This window comes from Bacillus rossius, chromosome 5, assembly GCF_032445375.1.
Source record: "Bacillus rossius redtenbacheri isolate Brsri chromosome 5, Brsri_v3, whole genome shotgun sequence".
Classification (NCBI taxonomy): domain Eukaryota; kingdom Metazoa; phylum Arthropoda; class Insecta; order Phasmatodea; family Bacillidae; genus Bacillus; species Bacillus rossius.
Window position 1 is genome coordinate 79,442,555 of NC_086333.1, and position 24,465 is coordinate 79,467,019.

A 24,465-nucleotide genomic window follows, 5' to 3' on the forward strand; every position below is an offset into this window, starting at 1 on the left:
CACAGCATAAGGGGCTGATTTTTGCATACAAACGGCAATATTGCAAAAGTGAAATTACATCTAATATGTACAGAATGTGTTTCAGGGAACACACATTATTCAAGAATTAGTTAAATATGTATTACTTAAAAAACACTATATCAAAATATTTTTACCTTAAACACATGTTGGCTTAAAAGATGTTTTCTTAGCAGGTAGGTAATATCTCAGTCTCATTTGAATTCTTCATTCTTTTTCTATATCTTTTATTTTCATTCGCACAATCAAAAATCTCGCTAAAACTAATGTGGGGAAATGCAGTTAAGTAATTTGGTCGCCTAGCGTGGCGCGCAAAGAGCTAAGTCAAACAGTGTTGTCAGATTTGCTGACGCACATCTCTCTCAAGTTCTTAATTGTAATTAGTTTTTGTTTGTCTTCTAAGCAATTTTAAGAATATATAATTTAAAAAAAATACATCGTTCAAGATTAAGTAGAAAAAACTGAAGATAACATCTGAAATAAAGTGAAAATTATGATTCTCTGTCTTTCAGTCATATTAAAATAAAATTAATTTTATTTGAATGATAAAATGGGTTTATTTAATAGTAGACTGAATATGTTAACAGTACAATATAAATCACAACTGTTTAGATAATGCAGTTTACATAATAAATATTTATCAAGAAAAATATAACTTAAGTACACTAAGTACATAGTAAAGTATTTTTAACAATGATAGTGTGATCTAAATGTTTTTATTTTATCGTGAAATAAGTTTATTTTCCCGATGTAAATCTGTAGTAAAATTCGTAGAGTATTTAATGCCTGTACAAGGAATAATTTTTCATTATAGTAATATGTAAATGATAATATAGTGTCCAAAAATTTTTTTTGTTTTTAAATATTTCTATTTGTCTATTGTATAATTATGATTGTGACATCATACAAAATATCTAATGGTTTTTGATTAAATTAGCAGGATGCTTCACCCAATTGAGTTACAATGTTTCTGCGGAATGCACGCCTATTGCTCTAAAACCATGCAGCATGAATGAAAGAATTATCTCACACTCGGACAAAGTGAAGTACACTTGCTAACAACAATACTGTTAATGATTACCAGTTTTTAAAATACAGAAGTTTTATAGAATCACCTTGCCCTGCTTTGCGTGGTTTCACGGGCACCGTTTCTGAACGAAGGCTTGTGTGCTGGAACCCAGCCGGTCACGGACGGGCAAACATCGCCGGAAATCGAGGAAGTAACGTAATGCAGCAGTGCAAGCCAGGAAAGAATGAAACAAAAGGGAACCTGATAAACCTCTAGCCATTGGACCCGACTGAGACGCGTTGCCCCACGAGGGCCAGGGAGCGTGAGACGAGCACACGCTACGTAGCGTCCGGCTGTTTGATTGGCGCCAATAAATTACAGCATGATTTGATGCAGCGCTGTTTTCTTTTAGGTGAATTTTTATTTCCGTGTGCACACAATGGCAATGGCACTTGTGTAGTTGTTTTAATTAAAGTGCAACTAATTAATAATGTGACGAATCAACAATATCTTGCTCTTTCCTTAATCGCTATTCGCTTCTTTCACTGCGTATTTATCTCCGACGACGCCTGTTTGTTGGAAGCTTCTAGCACGAAACCTTTCACGTTATCATACGTGCTTGAACAGAGATTCACTGCATTATAGTAACTATTGTAATTCCTAGAAATAGGCATTTGTGTTTCTCAAGGTACTTGGAAATTTAGACATTGTTATTAACAGGGAAACTTATTTAACATGGTGTCCACAAACATCTAGACTTTTTCCTGCCAAAGAGCGCTGGCGGTGGCGAGCACAGGAACCAACCAGTAGCATCGCTCGCTTCGTCCCGACGCCAGGCATCACCGTACCTTCGACTGGCTCTCGACAGACGGGAGACACAGACCTGCACGGCCTCAAGTCTGTATATTTATATGGAATTACTCTGTATATTTTTGTCTTCCCTGCATTTTCAAGACATTCAGATGAAAATTATAAAATTAAATTATTTTAATAGCAGTAATGGCTTGGATGTGCATGTTGTTATGCCGCATGACTATGCTAACTAGCACAACATAACCAGAAGCGTAAAAGTTTCAGTATTTATCAATGAACAATTTATTGATGATACTGTCATTTGTCCTAGATTCTCACACATCTATTTTAGACACTTTGGACAGAAGGCTTTGCCTACCTTGTACACCACCTGTAATTCGACAGGTTGAGAAACACCTGTATTAATTCACAAGCGACCGAACAGTTGACTTCGCGTGCTTTATGTGTTTCAACTTGAGAGAGATGTGAGTCGCTGTAAGTGTGCGAGTGACTGAGAGCCGTGACCTTGGAAGACCTTGTAGGAAGTCCGCGTCAAACTTGACCGAGATGCTGTGCGGTGTTTAGCACAAGTATGCGTTTTTATTTATTTTTTTTAAATTTGTGCATCTTTGTTTGGCACAACCTGAATAAAATCACTTGAGACACTTGGAAACCGAAGGTTCGTTAACAGCGAGTAAGGACGTGTCCCAGTTCACCGAGAGAGAGCCCACTCTCGCTCACTCTCGTTCACTCTCGCTCACTCTCATCCACTTGGCACATTATTGTCATGTGAGATATTTAACAGACTGTCTGAAGTTATCACTGGTCTGAGAGTTGTATTGAAGCAAACAGACTTGTGTTATACAGTTTGAGTGAGAGAGAGGCCTGAATTGAGACACCCTTTATCGAAGCCAAGTATAAACTCACAGTATTTAAAAAGTATATTATGGTTTTGATTATAAATTGTCACTATTATATATTTATATATAATTATATATGTATTATATAATTATATATGCATTTCATATAAAAACAACTCTTATTTTTGGTGATACTAGTATACCAGTATGTAACTATTATATTTTGTACCTTAAAAATATATATGTTTATTTAGCATTATCAGTAGAGAAATATATTTACTGTCATAATGGTAGTGCAAACTAGTTTTACATTCAGCTGATTGAGATTATTTACGATTTTTACACAAGTAGAAGGTTCTGTTGCTCACAACTTTACGTAGAAGCATTGAGAAATGTTTGCAGTTAACAGCAAGGAACTGTCGCTATGAGGCGAGATGAGAAAAGTTTAGCATACCGCTGCAGCTAGATTTGGTAGAACACTATTTCCTGCTGCTCCACTATTTGTTTAATAGTTTAGTGTGGATGTATTGTTAATGTTACCGTAGCTTTCAACTGTGGTGCCTGAATGGAAAGTCCCCCCCCCCCCCCCCTTTTCCTATACATAGGTGCATGTCATGACAAAACTATAAGAAACGGCATTTAAAATATTTCCAACTCAGATCAAGAGTTTTTAAATTTTTTTTGTATTCTTGTCTGTTTTTTTTCAGAATCTAATGAAACTTCCTGAATGGAAGTTGATTAAACCTGTTGTTAGTATGTAAGGTCTTTGGCTAACTTAAACAGTAGGATAATGAACACCATTACGAAATTCCACTCCTACGCTGTTGGACAGAGTGTAAGTATGGTTTTATAATGAAATATATCTCAGCATGTAGTCAAGCAGTAAGCAATAAATTGGGTACGAATTGTACACAGACAAAAATTACTACACATTTTTGCAATTTTCCAAAATTCTGAATTCCCCCCCCCCCCCCCCCCCCCCCCCCCCAAACACAGACAAAAAAGGTTGTTTTTAATCTTTCTAAAAGAAAAATAATATTTTTGAATCTACTGAAATGGGAGGTAAGAAATTTAACTCAAATAGTATCCATAAGAAGTCCACTAATACATTGTTTATATTTCTAGGAACTCCTCTGCTAAGGGAGTAAGTTAGCTTAGTTTTAAAAAGAAAATCAACATCTCCAAATCTGCAGGAGTTGGAGGCACAATGAATGTAAATATTTACTTTGACATTGTGTAATCTCACCATTTTTCAAAATTCCATCAATGAAAAGATTAAAAGGGTTTAAGTTTGTTTTCATAAGAATATTCATACATTCGTATCTTATAGACTGAAAATTATAACATTTGGCATACGTATGTTGTTTGCATGAACAGTTACCTGTTTCTTGTCTGTTTAACTACTTTGCAAATTTTGACTTTTGACACGGTGTTAAAGGTTACCTAACATAGCTCTGAAAACAATACAACAGGCAATTAAAAATTGATTCATTTACGTAATTTAATATACATGTAGGTATAAAACATTTTTCAAAACTTCACCTTTGTGTTGTTTTTTCATTAATGAAATTGTCATTAGCACTGAAATTACATTGTGTCAATTACTTAAAGATGATTTCAGTAACATATTTAAATTTCTTCATTAATTTTCATGGCTTCAAAATTTTTTTTTGGAGGGGGTTACAACAACTTGTGATAAAAACTACATTAGCATCATTAACACCATTCCATTAAAAATGATACTGTTACATTATTATAATGTTTTCATGTTGATTGTTTGCAAATAAGTTTTTCAATAAACGTAAAAAATCAACAATACCAAAATTTCATTAATTTATGTGTTATGTTTTGGGAATAAAGTTTATGAGATTCAAAACATTTTTATGGGCATACAAAATTGTTGGTTTTCACTGTATGTCATCGAGAAAACACAAGAATGGACAAGAAAGATGAATACTACTGAGTTTGTCTGTGCCATCATCAGTGTGTTGTTGTGCTGGTGTCCAGACTACCTATCTGTTTTGTACCATTGTTGTGTTCATTTTTATTGCTGTGTTTTCCAAGGATGTTGTTTATATTTTGTGTGCTTGTTACAACTATCTCGTCCTTGGCTGCCCACTGGTTTTGTCTGTGCGGTGATAATTTCCCCGACTAATTCCTTCCAAAGGATTCTCTGTGTTGTCTATAAGTTATAAACTCTCTACAGCAGCAGAGTTTTGGGCATTTCTTTCTGTGTGCTTTCGTGTCCATTCTTGTGGTTTCTCTACGACATACGTTGAAATGTTGGTTACGTGTTGGTAACGAATGTTGGTTAAGTGGAGCCATTGTAAAAGGAAAGCGCCCAGGTTATGTTGCTTGTATGGGTGAAGCATCTGACATGGACCACGGAGTTTGCTGGTCGATCTTCCAAAGGCAGGACTCGAAATGGCACTGACACATTCAGGTATTGCACCTCGTGGCTGTTGTTCATTGTAATAATTTTTTTTCCAAATTTTTGTTTTGGGCTATCAAACAATTAATCCTTAATAACATCAAAACCAGAAGTTATTTACCAAGAAATGGTATCGTAACAACAGTTTCTAAGTTTTTTATAATATTCTGAATGTTTAAAATTTTTTAAATAATGACTAGTTCCTTGCTGTTTTCATTAAACCACAATGCTCTATGTATGTCTATGTTTTAAACTGCGAAACACATTATTTCTTCCCAAAGCAGATACATAATGTTATAAAAATAAATTCCAAAATAGGTAATTTTTTTTTATACATGTGACTCAAGAGAAATGCATTTATATTTCCATCCTTCAATACCCAGTTGATCGTGCACATATTTGAATTAATTCAGTTTTACTTAAATGACAGTTGGAAAACTGACACAAAGTTCATTGGACACATGACAGTTGGGTTAGTTGTTACCAGTGGTCGATCTGCATGACACAAACATACACGACACAGCTACAGGAGCACGCGTGTCCCTAAGATGAAGCGACTGCACGTCACTCGATCAGCAACTCACGGCCGAGTGCGTCGACGTCACTTGCTGGGACACCTGGGCTGTGGCATGGCCGCGCTGACGTCACAGTGCCAAGGTGCACTCTGGGTAGATTATCGGGTGCACTCGAGGCATGCCCGGTCCAGACACGTCTCTGCTCGAGGCTTGCGCTCGCCAGCGATCTTGCCACAGGTCAGGGAAGTAGCGAGGTTTCTACCTAATGTGATAGCCAGTGAAATTTAATTTTTAATTTTTATTTTTATTTTGAAGGAGCTAATATTGTTGTGTGACGTAAATGTTCTTGTGCCAGTTTGTTAAAGTTTGCAGTGAGAACTGTGCGGGTGGCTGCCGAGCTAGAGAGAACAGCACACAGCAGGCTGGAGCTAGGTGCGAGCACGCCCTTCAGATTAGTCGTACTTGTACGGGAGTTGGTAGCAGTGCAGAGGAAAACGACGACGTACCCGGGTGTTCAGAACAGGAGAACACCCGACAGCCCAGCACGGCCGGGTGTCCGGCACACGGAAAAGAGCGTCCCGTGCCGGAGGCACAGCGTCATTCGCACGGAGGGTTTGTACCATGATCTAAAGGACCATGTTGGGCTGAAGTGTGCCGGCACGCAAACTTGGCAGAGGCACCGGACATGTCATTTGTGCCATGCCGCGCAAGCACGAAGCCCTAGTGACACGCCCAATCAGCAGTGTGTGTGTGGTGCGTGCAACTTGCAGTTCACCTTCACCTTAGGGCCAGCGAGACCTGTGAGCTGTGAGGTCAGAGGCCTCCCTGCATTTGGCCCGACCCCAACCTCCTTCAAACACATTGTGCCATTGCTAATGCAGCTGGATAACAATATTCTGTTCATTGACCACTATTTATATCTGAGATAAATTGATCGTCCCAAAAAATAGTAAGGGAAGATTCAAAAAGAATTAACAAGCTTAAAATTCTCAATATCTCTGCTATCTTTTCAGTCGTACTCAAGTGTTATACAGCGAAGCAACTCATTAAACAACCCCATTTTTGGAGAAATGCTGTTGTACGCCACTGCTGATGTAACAAACAAATAAAGAAAGCAAATTACACACTTAGAGAATACAGTTACCAACAAACAAATGAATGCAGTGACATAAATTAATAGATAGGTACAGTAGAGGTTCTTCAATCTGAAGTTCATTGCTACAGCACATTCGGGTAATCCAGCACAGATCAGGTGATCATTGACGGAGGAAAGGTGATAGATACTTTTTTCAGATGGTAACATTCATGCGTAATTTTCATCTGGTCATAGACCAGCTTATTACAACTTGTTTCAAATATCAATGTGCCGTATTTTTTTTGTATTCTCATTAAAAATATATTGATGTTCGACCCGAATGATCTAGATTAAAGAGCCTTTACTGTACCTACATAATTTTGTTTAAATTAAACGAGTTCAGTTGTACATTTCACTTTCTGACAGCCTGCATTAATAAGAGCTGCATGGCAATTCCTTATCATTGCTTGATTCTGACAGTTATTAAAGTGTGAAACAATCCTCAAAAACATTTCTATATTTGATTCACGCTTCACATTTTCGTCGTGTCCGGCTTTCACCCCTAACTATACTTACGAAGTGCAATTATAATGGCTAGATTTAAGCTGTGCTCACACCTACAACTACTCTCAATTATATTAAAATATATAACATTTCTTCAAAGAATACATCTATACAACATGATTAATCAACTATACTTGTATAGAAACTGTAGTCAAATAGAAACATGTTTGGTGATACTTCAACATTCAACTTTTATTTCCTACATGCTTTGTGCTTCCGCTTGCCAATTTTTTTATGTTTGCGCGCCGATCACACGGAGCATCCACATACGTGTCTCCAGGACTTGGTGCAGTTAAAGAAACTCGCAAGTCCAGGTAGCGTGGAACTCCCAGCACATAAAGTTTCCTTGGCCACTGTTGTTCCAAGAAGTAAGCACATCTTCAAAACTTCTTAACATTTAGTTGCAAATAAGAAATTATCGAGGTTAATTATAATGATCAGGAACAGCTAAGACTGTAACTCAACAGCAATGCAGAAATTAATAATATCCATGCCATTCAGTTTACTTCAAATTGTGGCTTTAGAAGGTTGAACAGCTTTCGAGGTAAAATGTTTTTGACGCACATCAAGAAAAAATTGTCATGCATTGTTCATTGCACAAAAAATCGGTTTTGAAAATATTATTTTTAGTTGCCTGAACGGTGAAGCGATTCCTCATTGGTGAACATCGTAACTCAATCACTCTTATAAATCACAAAAGATCATGAAAGATCATCCTGAAAATGCAAGAAGATAAATGAAGATAAATCATTTCCATCCCCGTGATACTGAGCGAAATGAAAAGAATCAGATTTCGAAAGTAGCAGTATGTGGCTCACACTTTTTTTTTTTTTACACTTGTGATGATAAAATCAAAAGGTACACGACATGAACAGGTAATCATTATCTGAGTATAATACAGTAATGGTTTAATCTGAAGATTTTTCACCGGCTTTCATCCCGATGATCACATTTTTTTAAAGTTAAATTTTAAGTTATAGTCATGTTTCAAAAACCATAATTTTTGTCTCTCTATGTTCTTTGCAATTCCAACCAGCCAAATGCCTTTTATTCGTTACATTTTCCAAATCGCCATATTATATTAATATTATTTTCCTTCAGAAATGACTGAATGCTAGCTGTACATTGAAGGAGGGTTGCGACACTGAATGCTGTGCTGTGCTGTGCTGTGCTGTGCTGCACGAGCCACGGCGGCACGAGAGTCGAGCGTCGGAGCAGAACGGGGACGATGGAGGGAACTGAACGACGGGCAGCGCTGGTCAGGGAACAGGTCAGCGCGAGGCGCGGCTGCCTCTGCGCTGAAGCCCGGAGCGGCCCGGCAAGAGAATCCACAAAACTGCCGTCCGCTTGCCGCAAGTCTGACCTCGTTTCCAACCCATCGTGCACGAGCAATTTTGCAACCAAGAAGCTTTAGTTTTTTGAAGAACACAACAATTTAGCTGCACTAGTTGCAATGATATTGATAACATTTTAGTTTTTTTTTGTTGAGACAATTAAAAAAATTGAAACATTTTTTTTTTATTTTTGTAAATGTGCAAGTCTAGTAATTTGTAGGGTTTTGTGCATATGTCTTTAGTAGAATGGCAACATGTTTAACTTTTTGAGTTTTCTAAGCTTTATGCTCATGGTGGAACTGGAAAGTGTAAACCATTTTACATTAATGCTTTAAGATGCACACATTTCGGTTAATTGTATTACCTATTTGCTTTTTATAATTTTTTGCGGCTATGAGAAAAGTATAACGACCTGCACATGTTCTGATTTCAATTAGGAACTAAAACATTTTTTTTTGTGGAACTAAAAAGTAAAAACAATTATTTTGAACTTTTATTATTAAAATTAGTTTTCCCTGCTTTGAATTAAAATCTTAGAAATTCATTTATAATCAGTAGCTTTTTGCACCAAACCTATTTTCTTAAATGTGATTTTTTGTTGAACTCTTAAGACAGATAAAATTCGTAACTTCCCTAGCCTGGAAGAGCTGTGAGATATAGCTTAAGCCATTTAATTATTTCTATGTAACCTAGAACCAGATGTTGCGTCAGACGTGCCTCATCATGTGGGCTAGTTATCACAGGATAAGAGAAACTTTGCATTTTACCATTATTACCCACATTCACAACAGTATCATTACAATACTCAATGTTATGGTCTTCCATGGCTGTTTGTAATTACAATGAAGACTAGTGTTAATACTTTGAAAGCAATAATTTGCATTTAGAATATAGAAAAATGCCGTTCCTATATTTAGTGGAAATTATTATAGTACATTGATATAGTCGGTAAATAGCCAAATTTAAACCTTGGTTTTATGTGCTTGAGTTTAGAATTGTCATACCTTTGCTATCAACCAAAAATAGAATAGTACAATGTGAGGTTTTATAATTATCATCGGAGTTAACCATTTTTGGAACTCTCATAGTGTAGGTGCCTTGCAGAGCCGTGGTTGGACAGAGTTTTCACCACTTGAAGACGAGAGAGGAAAAGTTAATTTCATAATTTCAACCCTCCTGGACGTTTCAACTCCTGTGCTATTTCCTGGACATCTACTTTGTAAGGGTTGTAGGTTCTAAGCCAAGTCCCGGCATAACTCCACTTATGAGCACCGAGTAGTTATCAATTGTGGTTTGCAGTTATGATCACAGAGACACTGTCTGCGCAAAATAATTCATTTCCAGAGCTTGGAAAACGAAGTATTTTAGTTACTTTTAGTGTTGTGTGATTGGGCGGAGCATCGGCTGTGACGTTGGAGGTCGACTAAAACACATCACCTGCTTGCACCTAACTCGTATACTCAGGGCCAATTTCACCACCATTGTTTAAGGGTTCAAACAAACCAACTTGTATGTGAACAAACGGATCTGCTGACATTACCCGAGAAAACTTTGATGGTTAGAGACAAGAAAGCAGAAAAGAAAAAAAAAACTGCTTTTATTTTGCTTTCAGATACGAACCTAGGAAACGACAAACACGACAAGCAACACAACCAGAAGTTTAGCGAACCATCGGGGGAGATCAGTTCGAACTACCTTGCTTTCAAACATCGCACCTGGAAGAAGAGACCACATCGTAAGGTTAAGTCGGACGGATGCGGCACTAAATCCAGCACGGCTGGAGGTCGTAAGTGCGGGCGCAGGGTACGAGGACACAGGCTCACGCTCGTCAGGTCATTCTGGGAATGGCTCTTCCCCGCCACGCTCCCTTTCTTTTCCTTCTGCCTCACCTCCGTCCAACTCCAGGCAACAGCGACATAACTACAGCCATCTGAAATGACTTGTCCAAGACAAGCGGTAGCTCAAAGATCTTCTCATATAGTACACAGGGAAAAACTACATAGAGTGAGGAGGTGCGTTCTTGAAAACCCGGGTATGAATACCGGTTCAGCCAGCCGTGGTTTCCCGTTAACACCGCTGGCAATCTCGGGATTGTTCCTTACAGGCAGTGGCAGTTCCTCGCCTACGTCCTGTTCGGTGCAGTCGTGTTGCGCTCACGTGCGACCTTGCTGACAAGTCGGACTGAATAAAAGCAATGAAAACAATAATGTATTCAAAAATTGGGTTTTACTAAGTGATATTCACCAATTTGCCAAAATGTTTGAAGAGACGCGTAGATCACGAATAAAAAAAAAATGTTAAATACCAAAATTCCATTTTTATGCATATACGTAGTCTAATTGCAGCTAATTATTTCAATTAGCTACTGAATTTAATTGCAGTATTTTGAAGAAGTTATTTACATAATTTTTTTTTGCAGTGCTATTAAAAGTATTTTCTTGCCGTTAAACAAAATATTAAATCTATGTTTTTACAGGAAGTGGACCTACATAAGGCTTTGAAGTAAACTGAATTTATGTAAACAAAAAAAAAAAGGCTAATTAGTAGCAATTCAACTGTGTTGGTGCTGTTGTTTCCACAATATGGTTAATTTTCGCTACCACAATATGGTTCATTTTCGCATGTAGCTCTTTTTTATCCATTAATTTGTGTTTTGCGATTAGTCACTGCTCAAAGTTACAATATGTACAATAATAGTGCAAGAAAATAAAATTGTGATAGTAAAATGAGAAGTTGATTTTGTATTGCCCCCTAATTTTAACCAATTTAATTAAGAAAAGTAAATACACATTTACACTGACTTTATTTTACAATGGTGTTGGCATCACCAATGTCTACTAGGTACAAAAACATCATTGGGACTTAACTGTTACATTTTTGACAGTGTTTACTACAAAATTTGGTTTGTTTCTCGATACAATACAATCCCAGTGTATGCACAGTACTTCCCCTTGTAAGAAAATATTATGGACGAATTTATTTTTTAACTGAATACTGACTGCCAATTGGTGCATTTTATTCAGCTGTTTGGAATCCAACAACCTCAAAGTTGTCTCAGCTGTGCAAAGATTAACTTAGATTAAGTGAGAGCAAATATTTCTCTTTTTCACAACCTCTTTGTGTTGATCCACGCAGCCACGGGAGACTCCCACTCGCAGTCCGGCGACTGCGACAACGATATCCGGATATAAAATATCGTACATCTAAGACAAGAGCATGCACAGCAACGCGTCGGTCACGCACGACATGTGACGACACGAGATGAGATCGAAGCGACACATTCAACAAGAGTAATCCCGCTACCGAACCCTCAGTCTCAGCGCGTCGGCACGGCACGCAGTTATTTCCGCAGCTCCCGCGCCCTCTCTCCACACGCAGCGCGTCTGGCTGCGCACTTTCCTCGCGACCGCCTCGTCTGCCCGGCTTCACCGACCAAACACAATCGACCATTAAAAAATTTTTTTTTATCAGATCGTTTCAACAGCTTAACAACCGTTCAAGACTCAAACTTTTTTTTATTATTTTTTTAAATGCTGTTTTATAAACGGGAATGTACGTCGACAGTGGTACGAACATTTACTGTGTGGCCTATCTACTGTTTGTTTGTGACGGATGGCTCAGTACGCTGGTTACCAGAGGTGGTGGGGGGGAGGGGGGCCTCACCCCGCCTTGAGGCTGATGCTGTCGAGTCTCTGGGGGGGCGTGGGGGGCGGCGAGGGCACGCTCTCCGGGCCGGGCCCGCTCGCGCCGCCCTGCGCGGGCGCCATGGGGATCAGCGACACCACCTCGTGGCTGCCGCACGGCTTGTCCTCCTGCACGCTGAACACGCGCTCCTGCAACCAGCACGGCACCAGTTGTGCTGTGCCTTTATTTCACAGTCACGATGTTTCGATCACATCCCTCCGACGGGATCACGCACACGGCAGCAGCCACTCGCTGTCCAGTACACACGGGACCCACTTCGTACACACTTGGCTCCTGAACGGTACTTGTGCAAAAGAAGAAAATTCAGTTGATATGTAATACCGGGCCCAGAACCAGAAATTGGTAAAGATAATTAGGTAATTAGTGTAACCCCTACTTATTAGGCAGTCTTCAAAAAATTTACTGTATCCAGGCTTTGCTAGTTTTGCCTAGCCCTAGAGGAATGTGAGCCCATTCAGTAGAAAGTTATAAATACGTAAACTTTGAAGATATGTAGTTGTAAACTTTAATATTCTTTGGTTCTATACTTGTAACTTGGTATTAAATGATAAATTTTTTTTAATGCTGGCGTAATCCATGTATAAACTTATTTTAGCAGGTGGACTTAAATTAATACAGAACTTATCATCACATATATTTATCACTTGCATGCATTATTAAACCCATTATATCGCATTGAGTAAATATTTGCGACAGATTTACAAATGCAATAGAGGTATGTATTGTGTTAAATTGACAGAAATAGTCCTTAATTAAATTAAGTAAAGACAAAAAAAAAGTCAAACTGCAGTGAGAGCCATAATATCATTTCCAACACGAAATGTGTGCTGTGATATGTCATGATATCGTACTATAATTAGTATCTCCTGCGAGAATGGCTTCCCCAAGCTGGAGTTCGAGTGGGAAGGCCGGGGGCTAACACCTGATCTGCAAGTGTGGGCATTGTGGCACATCCACATACAAATGGGTTTACAGTAAAAATAAAACATATACCAATGCTTAACGCATACTGACTGATCAATTTGTCAACACGACTGCGCAAGTTGAAACTGCAGTTAAATTGTTCATTTCTGAACTGGTATAGGAATTTAACAAATAAATCACATAACCTAGTTTTTACGTGGACAAATATAATGTTTTTGAGAAGATGACAGTGAGAGGTTTACTGCAAAGTTTTTAGAGTTGCAAAGCCATGTCTCTAGAAGCGGTGTGTTGGACGAGGCGGGGCGGATGGCTCACCTGGGACTTGTCATAGCGCAGCTTCTTCCAGAGGAAGGGCCGCTTGTCGCCCGCCACGTCGGGGTTGGAGGCGCTGTAGTTGGGGTTGGAGAAGGTGAGCACGGAGCGGCCGGTGGCGTACAGGTACTTCTCGTCGCGCTTGCGCCGCCGCACCAGCAGGATGACCGCGACGGCGGCCGAGCCCAGCACCACCAGGCTCACCGTCATGGTGATCACGAACACCAGCATCTCGCCGCGCGCGGCCGCGTCGCGCCGCTCGTCGCGCGGGCCCGCCGCCTTGGGGCCGGCGCCGGGGAGCCCCGGGAGCCCCGGGAGGCCGGCGCCCCCGCGGGTGTCGATGGGCAGCAGCGGGGCGTCCTCCTCGCCGTCCGGCGCTCGGGCCCGCACCGGCACCCGCTCGCTCGGCTCTGCGGCAGGCACGCGCCGGGTCTCGCTCTGCCCCTTGGGGCCCCGGGTCCGCCCCCCCGCCCCCCCGCGCCACCCCGCCACTCACCGGTGCTGCAGGGCCGCGCGTCCGGCCGGTCCGGGCACGCGCACACGTAGCTCTGCTGGCGGAACAGGCACAGGTGGGAGCAGCCCCCGTTGCCCACGGCGCACGGGGTCCAGCCCGACTGCCGGCCTGCCGCCACCGCCCGGATCTCCATCACCCCGTCCAGGTCCGTGCGGATCACGACGCGGTCCTTGCCCGTGCGCTTGTCCGCGCGCTCCACCGACTTCTTGTACCAGTCTGTCCAGTAGATGTGCTCCCCGCACTGCAACACCGCACCAGTCTCCCCGTGCACCACTTGTGTCATCTCAGACGTGGAGTCTCAGTCCAGAGCAGTGGCGTAGCCAGAATTTGTGTATGGGGGGTGTTAAGAAGCATGCCCCCTCCCCCCCCCTGTATTAAAGCGGGGGGTCCGGGGGTTCTCTCCCGGGAGAATTTGGATTTTAAGGTGTAAAATAGTGCTATTTTAGCAGTTTTCGGTTCTTAAATATAAATATTGTAATGGTAAAACTTTTATTAATTTTAATATGATATTTGTTTGAGTGATGAATAATAAATTAATTAAAGATTTGGTGCTAAGGGGGGGGGGGGGGGGGGGTTTGAACACCTAAACAACCCCCCCCCCTCCCCCGGCTACGCTCCTGGTCCAGAGCGTAACTTAGCCGCTTGAAGCCTGACGGCAGAACCTCCACCGCTCTAAGGATAGGAACACTACTGCACTGCTCAGGTGTATGCTCTCCATGGCTCCAACAAGCCTCGATACACCGCACCGACTCTCCCACTTGGGAAGCGCACACTCGACACAGTTAACGTGCGTTTATTAACAGATCAATAATTCTCTTTGATCGGAACCACACCACTTGGTCAGGGTAGGTAAAAATCGTTATTGGGTTTAGAGCGTGACTACAGTTTCGACCACTGGCGTACCTCAAGTCCTGGGAAGCAGAACTATGTTTGTAAACAAAACTCTTAATTTTGCGTATTTCGTCCAATTGTGTAGTCTTTTTTTGTAGTAAATTATATGCAGAACACAATAAACCAAATTGTGTGTCTGTTGGAGTTACAGTTTTTACGCAATGCAGTGGCTTTAATAGGCCTAGTTGCATTTCCAGGCTTACCTCAGGAACTGGCAACTATTTTGAAGTTTGCACTCCTACTTAAGATATCTGCCTGAATACAAATACTTATGACTTCTAGGTCACTAAATATTATATAACATCATCCAATGCCTAGCTAACTGCAATAAAAATGCTGGATACAGCATCGTGACACGTTTTACCGTCCAAGCTGGACGTAGGCCATTTTAGAAGCTTTTAACTTAAGTTACCATTCAATTAGTCTTAACTTTAACAATACTGACGTGGTGACATCATTATAAAAATCAATTTCAACTATGTAAACATACAAAATTTGATAAACCAAAAGAGTTATTGCAATCACAATTTTTAAATAATATTTACAGCATATAACAATTATCTATAACATATAGGTACTTAAATTAATTTTACGCCAAACGTCAACATAGCTTTCAATAGACATATGTACCTGTCCATTCTTAAATGCCTATAGCTGCAAAAAACATGTCTCAATTCAATGTTTACTTGAAAAGTTCTGAACTGAAACATTTTAAAACCTGATTACATTTTAAGCCTTATTTTCGGATGTCCCTGCGCGTCTACCCCTACACAGATAAACAAGAGCCTTTTTTGATAATATAAAATATAGTTTAGTAACTACTAGCTGCAGACCTGGCGTTGCCCGGGCTAAACACATGGAGCATTATTGTCTGCGAGTTAAAGCAAACTGGCTGGCGCTATATGACAGTGTGTTGGACATAGAGAAATGTCACACAATTACTGTTTGTATGTCTACGACCTATGATTTTTTTGTTTACCCATGGCGATCGGTTATTTATTATTAATTATAAATTATTAAGACCATTGATCGAAATAAAAACTATCCTAACTCTCAAGTTGGAAAAAAATTACACAAAAATGCAAATTTTCATCTAAATCGGTTGACTTGGTGAAGAGTTCACTGGAAACAAACATCAGGACACTGGATTTTTATGTATTAAGATGGTGCGGAGGTTGTAGCAGTGGCCGCTACGACCGCCAGTTGCACGGGACGCGAGGGGCACTGCCCGGCCGTGAGGCGCAGCTGCCGAGTGCCAGACTCGCGGGGGGAAATGGAAGCAGGCAAGGCCAGTGGCGTAGCAGGCGGGTGGCAGGGATGGCCCCCGCCAGGGGTGCCGGAGCAGGGGGGTGGGGGCGGTGCTGCTACGGTTTCACGGTTACTGAACCCTCCCCCATCTCTTTTAATCCAGGAGGGTCGACCATTTTCAAGTCTGGCAAGGGGCGCCGGTCACCTTAGCCACGCCACTGGGCAAGGCTACGGGACGGGCCGAGGGGGCCGCGGTACCTGGGTGAGCCCGAAGGGGTGCGTGGCCTCGGGCACCAGGTGCACCCTGTTCTTGCCGTGCAGGTCCGAGGTCTCGATGCGGTCGCGCAGCGCGTCGGCCCAGTAGAGGCGGCGCGCCCCGTAGTCCAGCGCCAGGCCATTGGGGAAGCCCAGGTCGCTCGACACGACGGTGCGGCGCGAAGAGCCGTCGAGCAGCGAGCGCTCGATCTTGGGGTGGTCGCCCCAGTCCGTCCAGTACAGGAACCTGCGCAGGCATTCCCCACGTTCCCAGCCTCTCTGCCTGCCTACTGCGAGTCTGAGAAGTCCTCACCTGGACGACAACCTTGTATACGTTACCTCGACTACAGGATGAAATTAAATAGGGGTGACCTTCTCGCATTCCAGTAAGTCAGGGTCTCGAGTAAGGCAGGCACACTATAGCACTGTATCTCAGTCTGTCTCTCAACATACTTCACTGTTTGTCGGAAACACGTTTGATTCTGCTGTAAAGTGCAGTGTATGTGACAGTGACCACCCACTTTACAAATGTCCACAGTTTGTACAATGCAAGCCAGAAGACCGCTACCAGATTAAAAATTTACATGAAATAAAGTTCAAATAATATTAATTCTGAACATATTTCAAAGTATTTTAACAGTTTATTCTCACCAGTACATCTTTTTTTATTGTTTTAAAATATCAGTGGAAGGGAAAAGTGAACCAGCGTGGACCAGAAGTTCTCGAGAGGAGGTGATACAGTGGGAGTCGCATTTTGAGAAAGTAGGGGGAGGGGAAAAAGAAGTATATTTCATCCATTACAGAGTGGAATCCTTTAGAAACAGGAATAAGTATCCAAAGCATGGAACTGTAAAAAAATATCATTACAGTTCAAAACATTTGATTAATATATTAAAAGACGCGGGGGGATACTGACCCGTTCTGCGGGAATATGGCGAGCGCGCGGGGCTCGTCCAGCCCCTGGCGCAGCACCGCCTTGCGGCACGAGCCGTCCAGCCGCGCCACCTCCAGCACCTTGCGCGCCGCGTCCGTCCAGTAGACGTTGTCCGCGATCCAGTCCACGGCCAGGCCGTCGGGCGTGGTGAGGTCGGTGGAGACCAGCGTGCGCGTGTCGGACAGGTTGTGCATGTTGACGCTCCTGCGACACCGCGTCACCACCAGGGCCTCGTGCCGTCGTCCGCGACACAGGGGGTCCACACTGTGGCCCCCCGTCTACGATAGCAATGTCCTGAACCGCGTCGCTGATCGGTCCACGTGACCCTCTGACGCCGTGCGTCGAGCGGGCGATTGTCCGAACCCAGGGGCGTATCCAGGGGGGGGGGGGGTTAGGGGTTCAAAACACCCCCCCCCCCCTTAGCACCAAATCTTTAATTAATTTCTTATTCATCACTAAAACAAATTTCATATTAAAATTATAAAAGATTTTTACCATTACAATATTTAAATATAAGAACCAAAAACTGCTAAAATAGCACTATTTTACACCTTAAAATCTAAATTTTCCCGAGGGAGGACCCCCCCCCCCCCCCCCCCCTCAACAGCTTTAATACGGGGTGGGCCATGCTTCTTAACAACAGCCCCCATACACAAATCCTGGCTACGCCACTGTCCGAACCTACCTGGTCCGAAGACATTCGTCAATTTGAACTTTTCGTCCCGACCTGTGCACTTCGGACACAGGAAAGGAACAGAACACTCACTCACGATATTTGAATTTTTCCGGTTCCCGTTTGAAAACGCGGTGTTTGTTTTTGTTATTGAAGGAAATGGAATATATAATATTGAATTCCCACAACTTTCATAAGTTCAATCTCAAACTACAAAGCACCAAAACGATAAACAAAAACATTTGGTTTGGCACATTTATTGCGCTCTGGTGACAACTTTAGAAATCAATACATTCGGACATCGGACATCGAAATTGTGGACGGGGCAGTTTTCGGCGAGACAATAGGTTTGTTTGACTCTAGGTCTCTTTTTGACCTGTCAACTCTCGGGGCGCCCTTTTCCGGAAGCAGTTTGGCGGATGGTGGTTCTACTCGCGGGGGCAAGTTGCTCTCAGGTCACTCAGGTCATGCTCTCGATGCTGCTCCTCTCGAGGAAGAGTTGCGAGGGCAAGTCGTCTGCTGGTTGTTTTGGCGCGACTTTGACGACGGAGTCAATATGTTATCAAGCTACATTTGGTGATGACGGTAATATTTTAATAGATGACGACATTGAAGCGGAAAAACATTACAATATAACTTATTTGGCGTCCTTTATTTAACAATCAAAAGATTTGCAATAGTTTCCTAGTACAGGTTAGCTTATGCATACCACAGGCGGTTTAAAGTCAAAAAGCAATATTTATATATTTTTTTACCTTTAAGCTCTCTCATAATTTGTAGTCCAATATATGGTAAATCAATAGCTACTTCATCTTCAGATGAATCTTCATTTTCAAACAAATTTCTCATCACGATGTCTGCTATATTTTCCGCCATCATTATTTTACAACAAATCGCGTTTTCTTCGTGTATTAAAAGTTACCGACTCTTTTAACCCTCAGGTCAACTTGCTCCCAACTCTTTCAACTCCCGAGGAGCACGAGAGACCTCGAGTCAAACAAACCTAATGTGACGTCACTCACATTCGGATAAGAACACGGACCACGCGCAGGTTCGGACTATTGTAGACGGGCTCTAATGTGTTCGCAAAGGCATGGTTTTGCTCTTGAATAATTTTATAATCAATTAAACATTATATACACACAACTGTAAACATTTTCATATTTTTATTCATATAAGACAAGGTAAACTTTTCAGTTATATAATTGTTCCATAAATTTGACCTTATCGTAAGTTACAAAGCCTTTTGTTCATTTGCATAAAGTAGCGCAACTCTGCTTATCGGCACACAGTCTACAAATATTGTATTTTTACGAGACAATGATATGAGTGTAGAGACGTCATTGCGTGTGATTGTGGGTGTCCATGCAGTGCGTGTATGTATACACGTGTGCATCTACTTATGGTGTGTGAAGTTAAAAAAAAATTGATGATGAATAAAAGACTGATTTTCTTTGACTTTAGGAAAATTCAAATACTTAAAAAATTCAGAAGATTTTAATAAGACAGAATACAGTAAATTTCTGGTTTTATGTGGTTGTTTAGGAACACTTTTCATCCAGAATAGAAACAGCCTAGGTAGTTGTTAAAAATTCACTATCATGTCCTGGAACCTTGCTTTACATAACACGACTCCTTTTTCCCCATTCTGCCACTCAGTTAGCACACCCTTTTTTTTTGTTAATTCGATAAGCCACACTCCGTGACAATGTCACATTCCGTGACACATTGTGTTTTTATTGAGCCTGTGACCAACATAACCAACACATCTTTATTCTACCAAGCTTTGAAGGCAACTTCGTCCGTAAGTACTGCCCCCACCACTTAACACCGCTGGCATCGCCCACAACTCACAGTGCTGCACGTAAAAAAATATTTCTCTGGGCAGTCTTACGAATTTCCCTCATGTGTTGCTCTTGCCTTTTAGACTGCCAAATCACACACTATTAACACAGTCGTAAAACTTGCAGATTAAATAAACAACATGCTTACAGGCTATCCATACAATTTTAACAACACATTTAGTTATAGCGGGGAAAGATATTACAAAACTAACCTCACTGTTACATAATTTTAAAATAAAAGATCTCAAATTAAAGCTGAGATGAACCAAAGCTAATAGCTCGACACTGCTTTTGTTTTAGGGTCTCTGGCTACCACAATTTATCATACATGTTTGTTAAAAAAAGTTCCGTGTTCCATTACTTGATTTCCAGGGAATTACAGTTCTTCCCTGTTTTCAGTGCGGGATCCGCCTGGCACTCTGGGAGGACGGATGCCGTGGGGTTTTGGGCGGTACGACATACATCCCAGTTAAACAGGGAGTCAAAAATATTCAACATAATACCTCCTTAAAAGGCTGTCTTAATGCATTTCTGACATCTTAAAAAAACAGCCATAATAGCTACGGTTTTATCTGATTTTTAAATAAATACTATATTTTAAAATATATACACACTAGAGTAACATTAAAAAAATAAATTTTTAGAAAAACAAACTGAATTGACTTCAGAGGTTAGGTGCAGACTGGAGTATATAAAATTTTGCTCTAGTTGTAGGGGTTAATGGAGGTAAGTGGCCAGTCCCACAGCACCGCCACTGACTGTCTGTAGCCACCCTGAAGCTACCCAGTCACTTACATGTCACAGTTGCTAAACATGTGCGGTTGTGGTCTGTAACTCTGTGGTTACAGACTTCACAACAAGCTGCCCTGGCGCGAGGCGAGCGAGCGTACCTGATGACGTCCAGCTGAACGTCCGTGTAGTAAATGTTCTGGTGCGCCCAGTGGAAGTCGACCGCGATGGCGTTGCGCACGTCCGGGATGGGCAGGGTGACGTCCCACAGCTCCGGGGTGTCGAGGGAGACGCGCGCGAGCGTGCTGCGTGTCGCGAACAGTAGGTACGTGGCGGGGGGCTCCGCGCAGGAGTGGCCGTCCTCGCGCAGCAGGATGCCGGTGGGGCAGGCGCACGAGAAGCCGGTCGGGGTGCGCAGACACAGGTGGGAGCAGCCTCCGTTGTCCGTGCCACAGGCGTTCTCCGCAACGTTGTCCGCCTGCAGTTGGTGGGCAGGAAGCAGCACGGACAGACAACAGCACCGGCTCCTCGCCAGCGCTCTCTGCACGTCGCTCTCTGTACAGCACTCTCTGTACAGTGCTCTCTGTACAGCACTCTCTGTACAGTGCTCTATGTACAGCACTCTCTGTACAGCACTCTCTGTACAGTGCTATCTGTACAGCACTCTCTGTACATCACTCTCTGTACAGTGCACTCTGTACATCACTCTCTGTACAGCACTCTCTGTACAGAACTCTCTGTACAGCACTCTGTACAGTGCTCTCTGTACAGTGCTCTTTGTACAGCACTCTCTGTACAGTGCTCTCTGTACAGTGCTCTCTGTACAGCACTCTCTGTACAGTGCACTCTGTACATCACTCTCTGTACAGTGCACTCTCTGTACAGTGCACTGTGTACATCACTCTCTGTACAGTGCACTCTGTACAGCACTCTCTGTACAGCACTCTCTGTACAGTGCTCTCTGTACAGTGCTCTCTGTACAGCACTCTCTGTACAGCACTCTCTGTACAGCACTCTCTGTACAGCGCTCTCTGTACAGTGCACTCTATTTAGCACTCTCTGTACAGCACTCTCTGTACAGTGCTCTCTGTACAGCACTCTCTGTACAGCACTCTCTGTACAGCGCTTTCTGTACAGCACTCTCTGTACAGTGCACTCTCTGTACATCACTCTCTGTACAGTGCACTCTGTACAGCACTTTCTGTACAGCACTCTCTGTACAGCACTCTGTACAGTGCTCTACGTACAGCACTCTCTGTACAGAACTCTCCATACAAACACCACTGTACAGTTCTCTCTGTACATCACTCTCTGTACAGTGCACTCTGTACAGCACTCTCTGTACAGCGCTCTCTGTACAGCACTCTCTTTACAGTGCTCTGTACATCACTCTCTGTACAGTGCACTCTGTACAGCACTCTCTGTACAGTACTCTCTGTACAGTGCTCTCTGTACAGCACTCTCTGTACAGTGCTCTCTGTACAGCACTCTCTGTACAGCGCTCTCTGTACAGAACTCTCTGTACAGCACTCTCTGTACAGTGCTCTCTGTACAGCACTCTCTGTACAGCACTCTCTGTACAGAACTCTCCATACAAAGACCACTGTACAGTTCTCTCTGTACATCACTCTCTGTACAGCGCTCTGTGTACAGCACTCTCTGTACTGTGCACTCTGTACAGCACTCCATACAGCACTCTCTGTACAGCACTCTCTGTACATCACTCTCTGTACAGTGCACTCTGTACATCACTCTCTGTACAGCACTCTCTGTACAGAACTCTCTGTACAGCACTCTGTACAGTGCTCTCTGTACAGTGCTCTCTGTACAGCACTCTCTGTACAGTGCACTCTGTACATCACTCTCTGTACAGTGCACTCTGTACATCACTCTCTGTACAGTGCACTCTCTGTACAGCACTCTCTACAGTGCACTCTGTACAGCACTCTCTGTACAGCACTCTCTGTACAGTGCTCTCTGTACAGTGCTCTCTGTACAGTGCTCTCTGTACAGCACTCTCTGTACAGCACTCTCTGTACAGCGCTCTCTGTACAGTGCTCTCTATTTAGCTCTCTCTGTACAGCACTCTCTGTACAGTGCTCTCTGTACAGCACTCTCTGTACAGCGCTCTCTGTACAGCACTCTCTGTAAAGCTTTCTCTGTACAGTGCACTCTCTGTACATCACTCTCTGTACAGTGCACTCTGTACAGCACTTTCTGTACAGCACTCTCTGTACAGCACTCTGTACAGTGCTCTACGTACAGCACTCTCTGTACAGAACTCTCCATACAAAGACCACTGTACAGTTCTCTCTGTACATCACTCTCTGTACAGTGCACTCTGTACAGCACTCTCTGTACAGCGCTCTCTGTACAGCACTCTCTTTACAGTGCTCTCTGTACAGCACTCTCTTTACAGCTCTCTCTGTACAGCACTCTGTACAGTGCACTCTGTACAGTGCACTTTGTACAGCACTCTCTATACAGAGCTCTCTGTACAGCACTCTCTGTACAGTGCTCTCTGTACAGAACTCTCTGTAAAGCTTTCTCTGTACAGTGCACTCTCTGTACATCACTCTCTGTACAGTGCACTCTGTACAGCACTCTCTGTACAGTGCTCTCTGTACAGTGCTCTCTGTACAGCACTCTCTGTACAGCACTCTCTGTACAGCACTCTCTCTACAGCACTCTCTGTACAGCACTCTCTGTACAGTGCTCTCTGTACAGCACTCTCTGTACAGCGCTCTCTGTACAGAACTCTCTGTACATCACTCTGTACAGTGCTCTCTGTACAGCACTCTCTGTACAGCACTCTCTGTACAGAACTCTCCATACAAAGACCACTGTACAGTTATCTCTGTACATCACTCTCTGTACAGCGCTCTGTGTACAGCACTCTCTGTACTGTGCACTCTGTACAGCACTCCATACAGCACTCTCTGTACAGCACTCTCTGTACAACACTCTCTGTACTGTGCACTCTGTACAGCACTCTCTGTACAGCACTCTCTGTACAGCACTCTCTTTACAGCGCTCTCTGTACAGCACTCTCTTTACAGCTCTCTCTGTACAGCACTCTGTACAGTGCACTTTGTACAGCACTCTCTATACAGAGCTCTCTGTACAGCACTCTCTGTACAGTGCTCTCTGTACAGCATTCTCTGTACAGCACTCTCTGTACTGTTCTCTCTGTACAGCACTCTCTATCAACCACAATTTCTGTACAGCACTCTCTGTACTGTTCTCTCTGTACAACACTCTCTATCAACCACAATCTTTGTACAGCACTCTCTGTACAGCACTCTCCGTACAGCACTCTCCATATAGGTGCCACGTCACTAGCATCTAGCTACAGAGGAACTGTCTCTCCGAACCAACACCACACTACACATTTTCCAGTAAACCATGTGATCTGGTGTGTGGTTTGTCTGATTTTTAACGTAAACAAGTGGATGATTGTTAATAGAACTGTACACTTCATCGAACTATACATTTAAATTTACTATCCATTATAATATGTAAGTATATAACATATTAATATTATATAAAGTTAGTTTTGATAGGCAAAAAAAAAAAAAATTCCATTTGGAACAATCTAATTAGATCAAGTTCAATATTTGCATCTAGCTCTAAAACATGATATGATACCAAAAAAAAAATTGTAAATTATATGTTTCTATATCTAACTTTACTTGTGCAGCAGGTTATCAATCACTAAAGTATAATGAACTAACTTTAACACTTTTTTCCAGCAATAAATATCCTGTTTGGTTCTTCAAAGATGTTACGGTATGAACAAATCAAAACATAACAGCATTTACATACATTATTAAAAAAA

The 24,465-nt window shown here is 42.3% G+C and overlaps 1 protein-coding gene across 1 annotated transcript in view; it reads right to left on the reverse strand.

The window, feature by feature from the left end:
• Nucleotides 1–4,534: 4,534 nt before the first annotated feature.
• The window catches only part of LOC134532307 (low-density lipoprotein receptor-related protein 4-like), an 86,844-nt gene continuing 66,913 nt past the window's right edge, over nt 4,535–24,465 (reverse strand). The window contains exons 24-29 of the mRNA XM_063368725.1: nt 20,789–21,105; nt 17,364–17,585; nt 16,451–16,694; nt 14,036–14,294; nt 13,543–13,949; nt 4,535–12,431 (exon numbers count right to left, since the gene is read on the reverse strand). Coding sequence (XP_063224795.1) covers nt 12,258–12,431; nt 13,543–13,949; nt 14,036–14,294; nt 16,451–16,694; nt 17,364–17,585; nt 20,789–21,105 — 1,623 coding nt within the window. The 3' untranslated portion in view covers nt 4,535–12,257. The remainder of the gene's footprint in view (nt 12,432–13,542; nt 13,950–14,035; nt 14,295–16,450; nt 16,695–17,363; nt 17,586–20,788; nt 21,106–24,465) is intronic.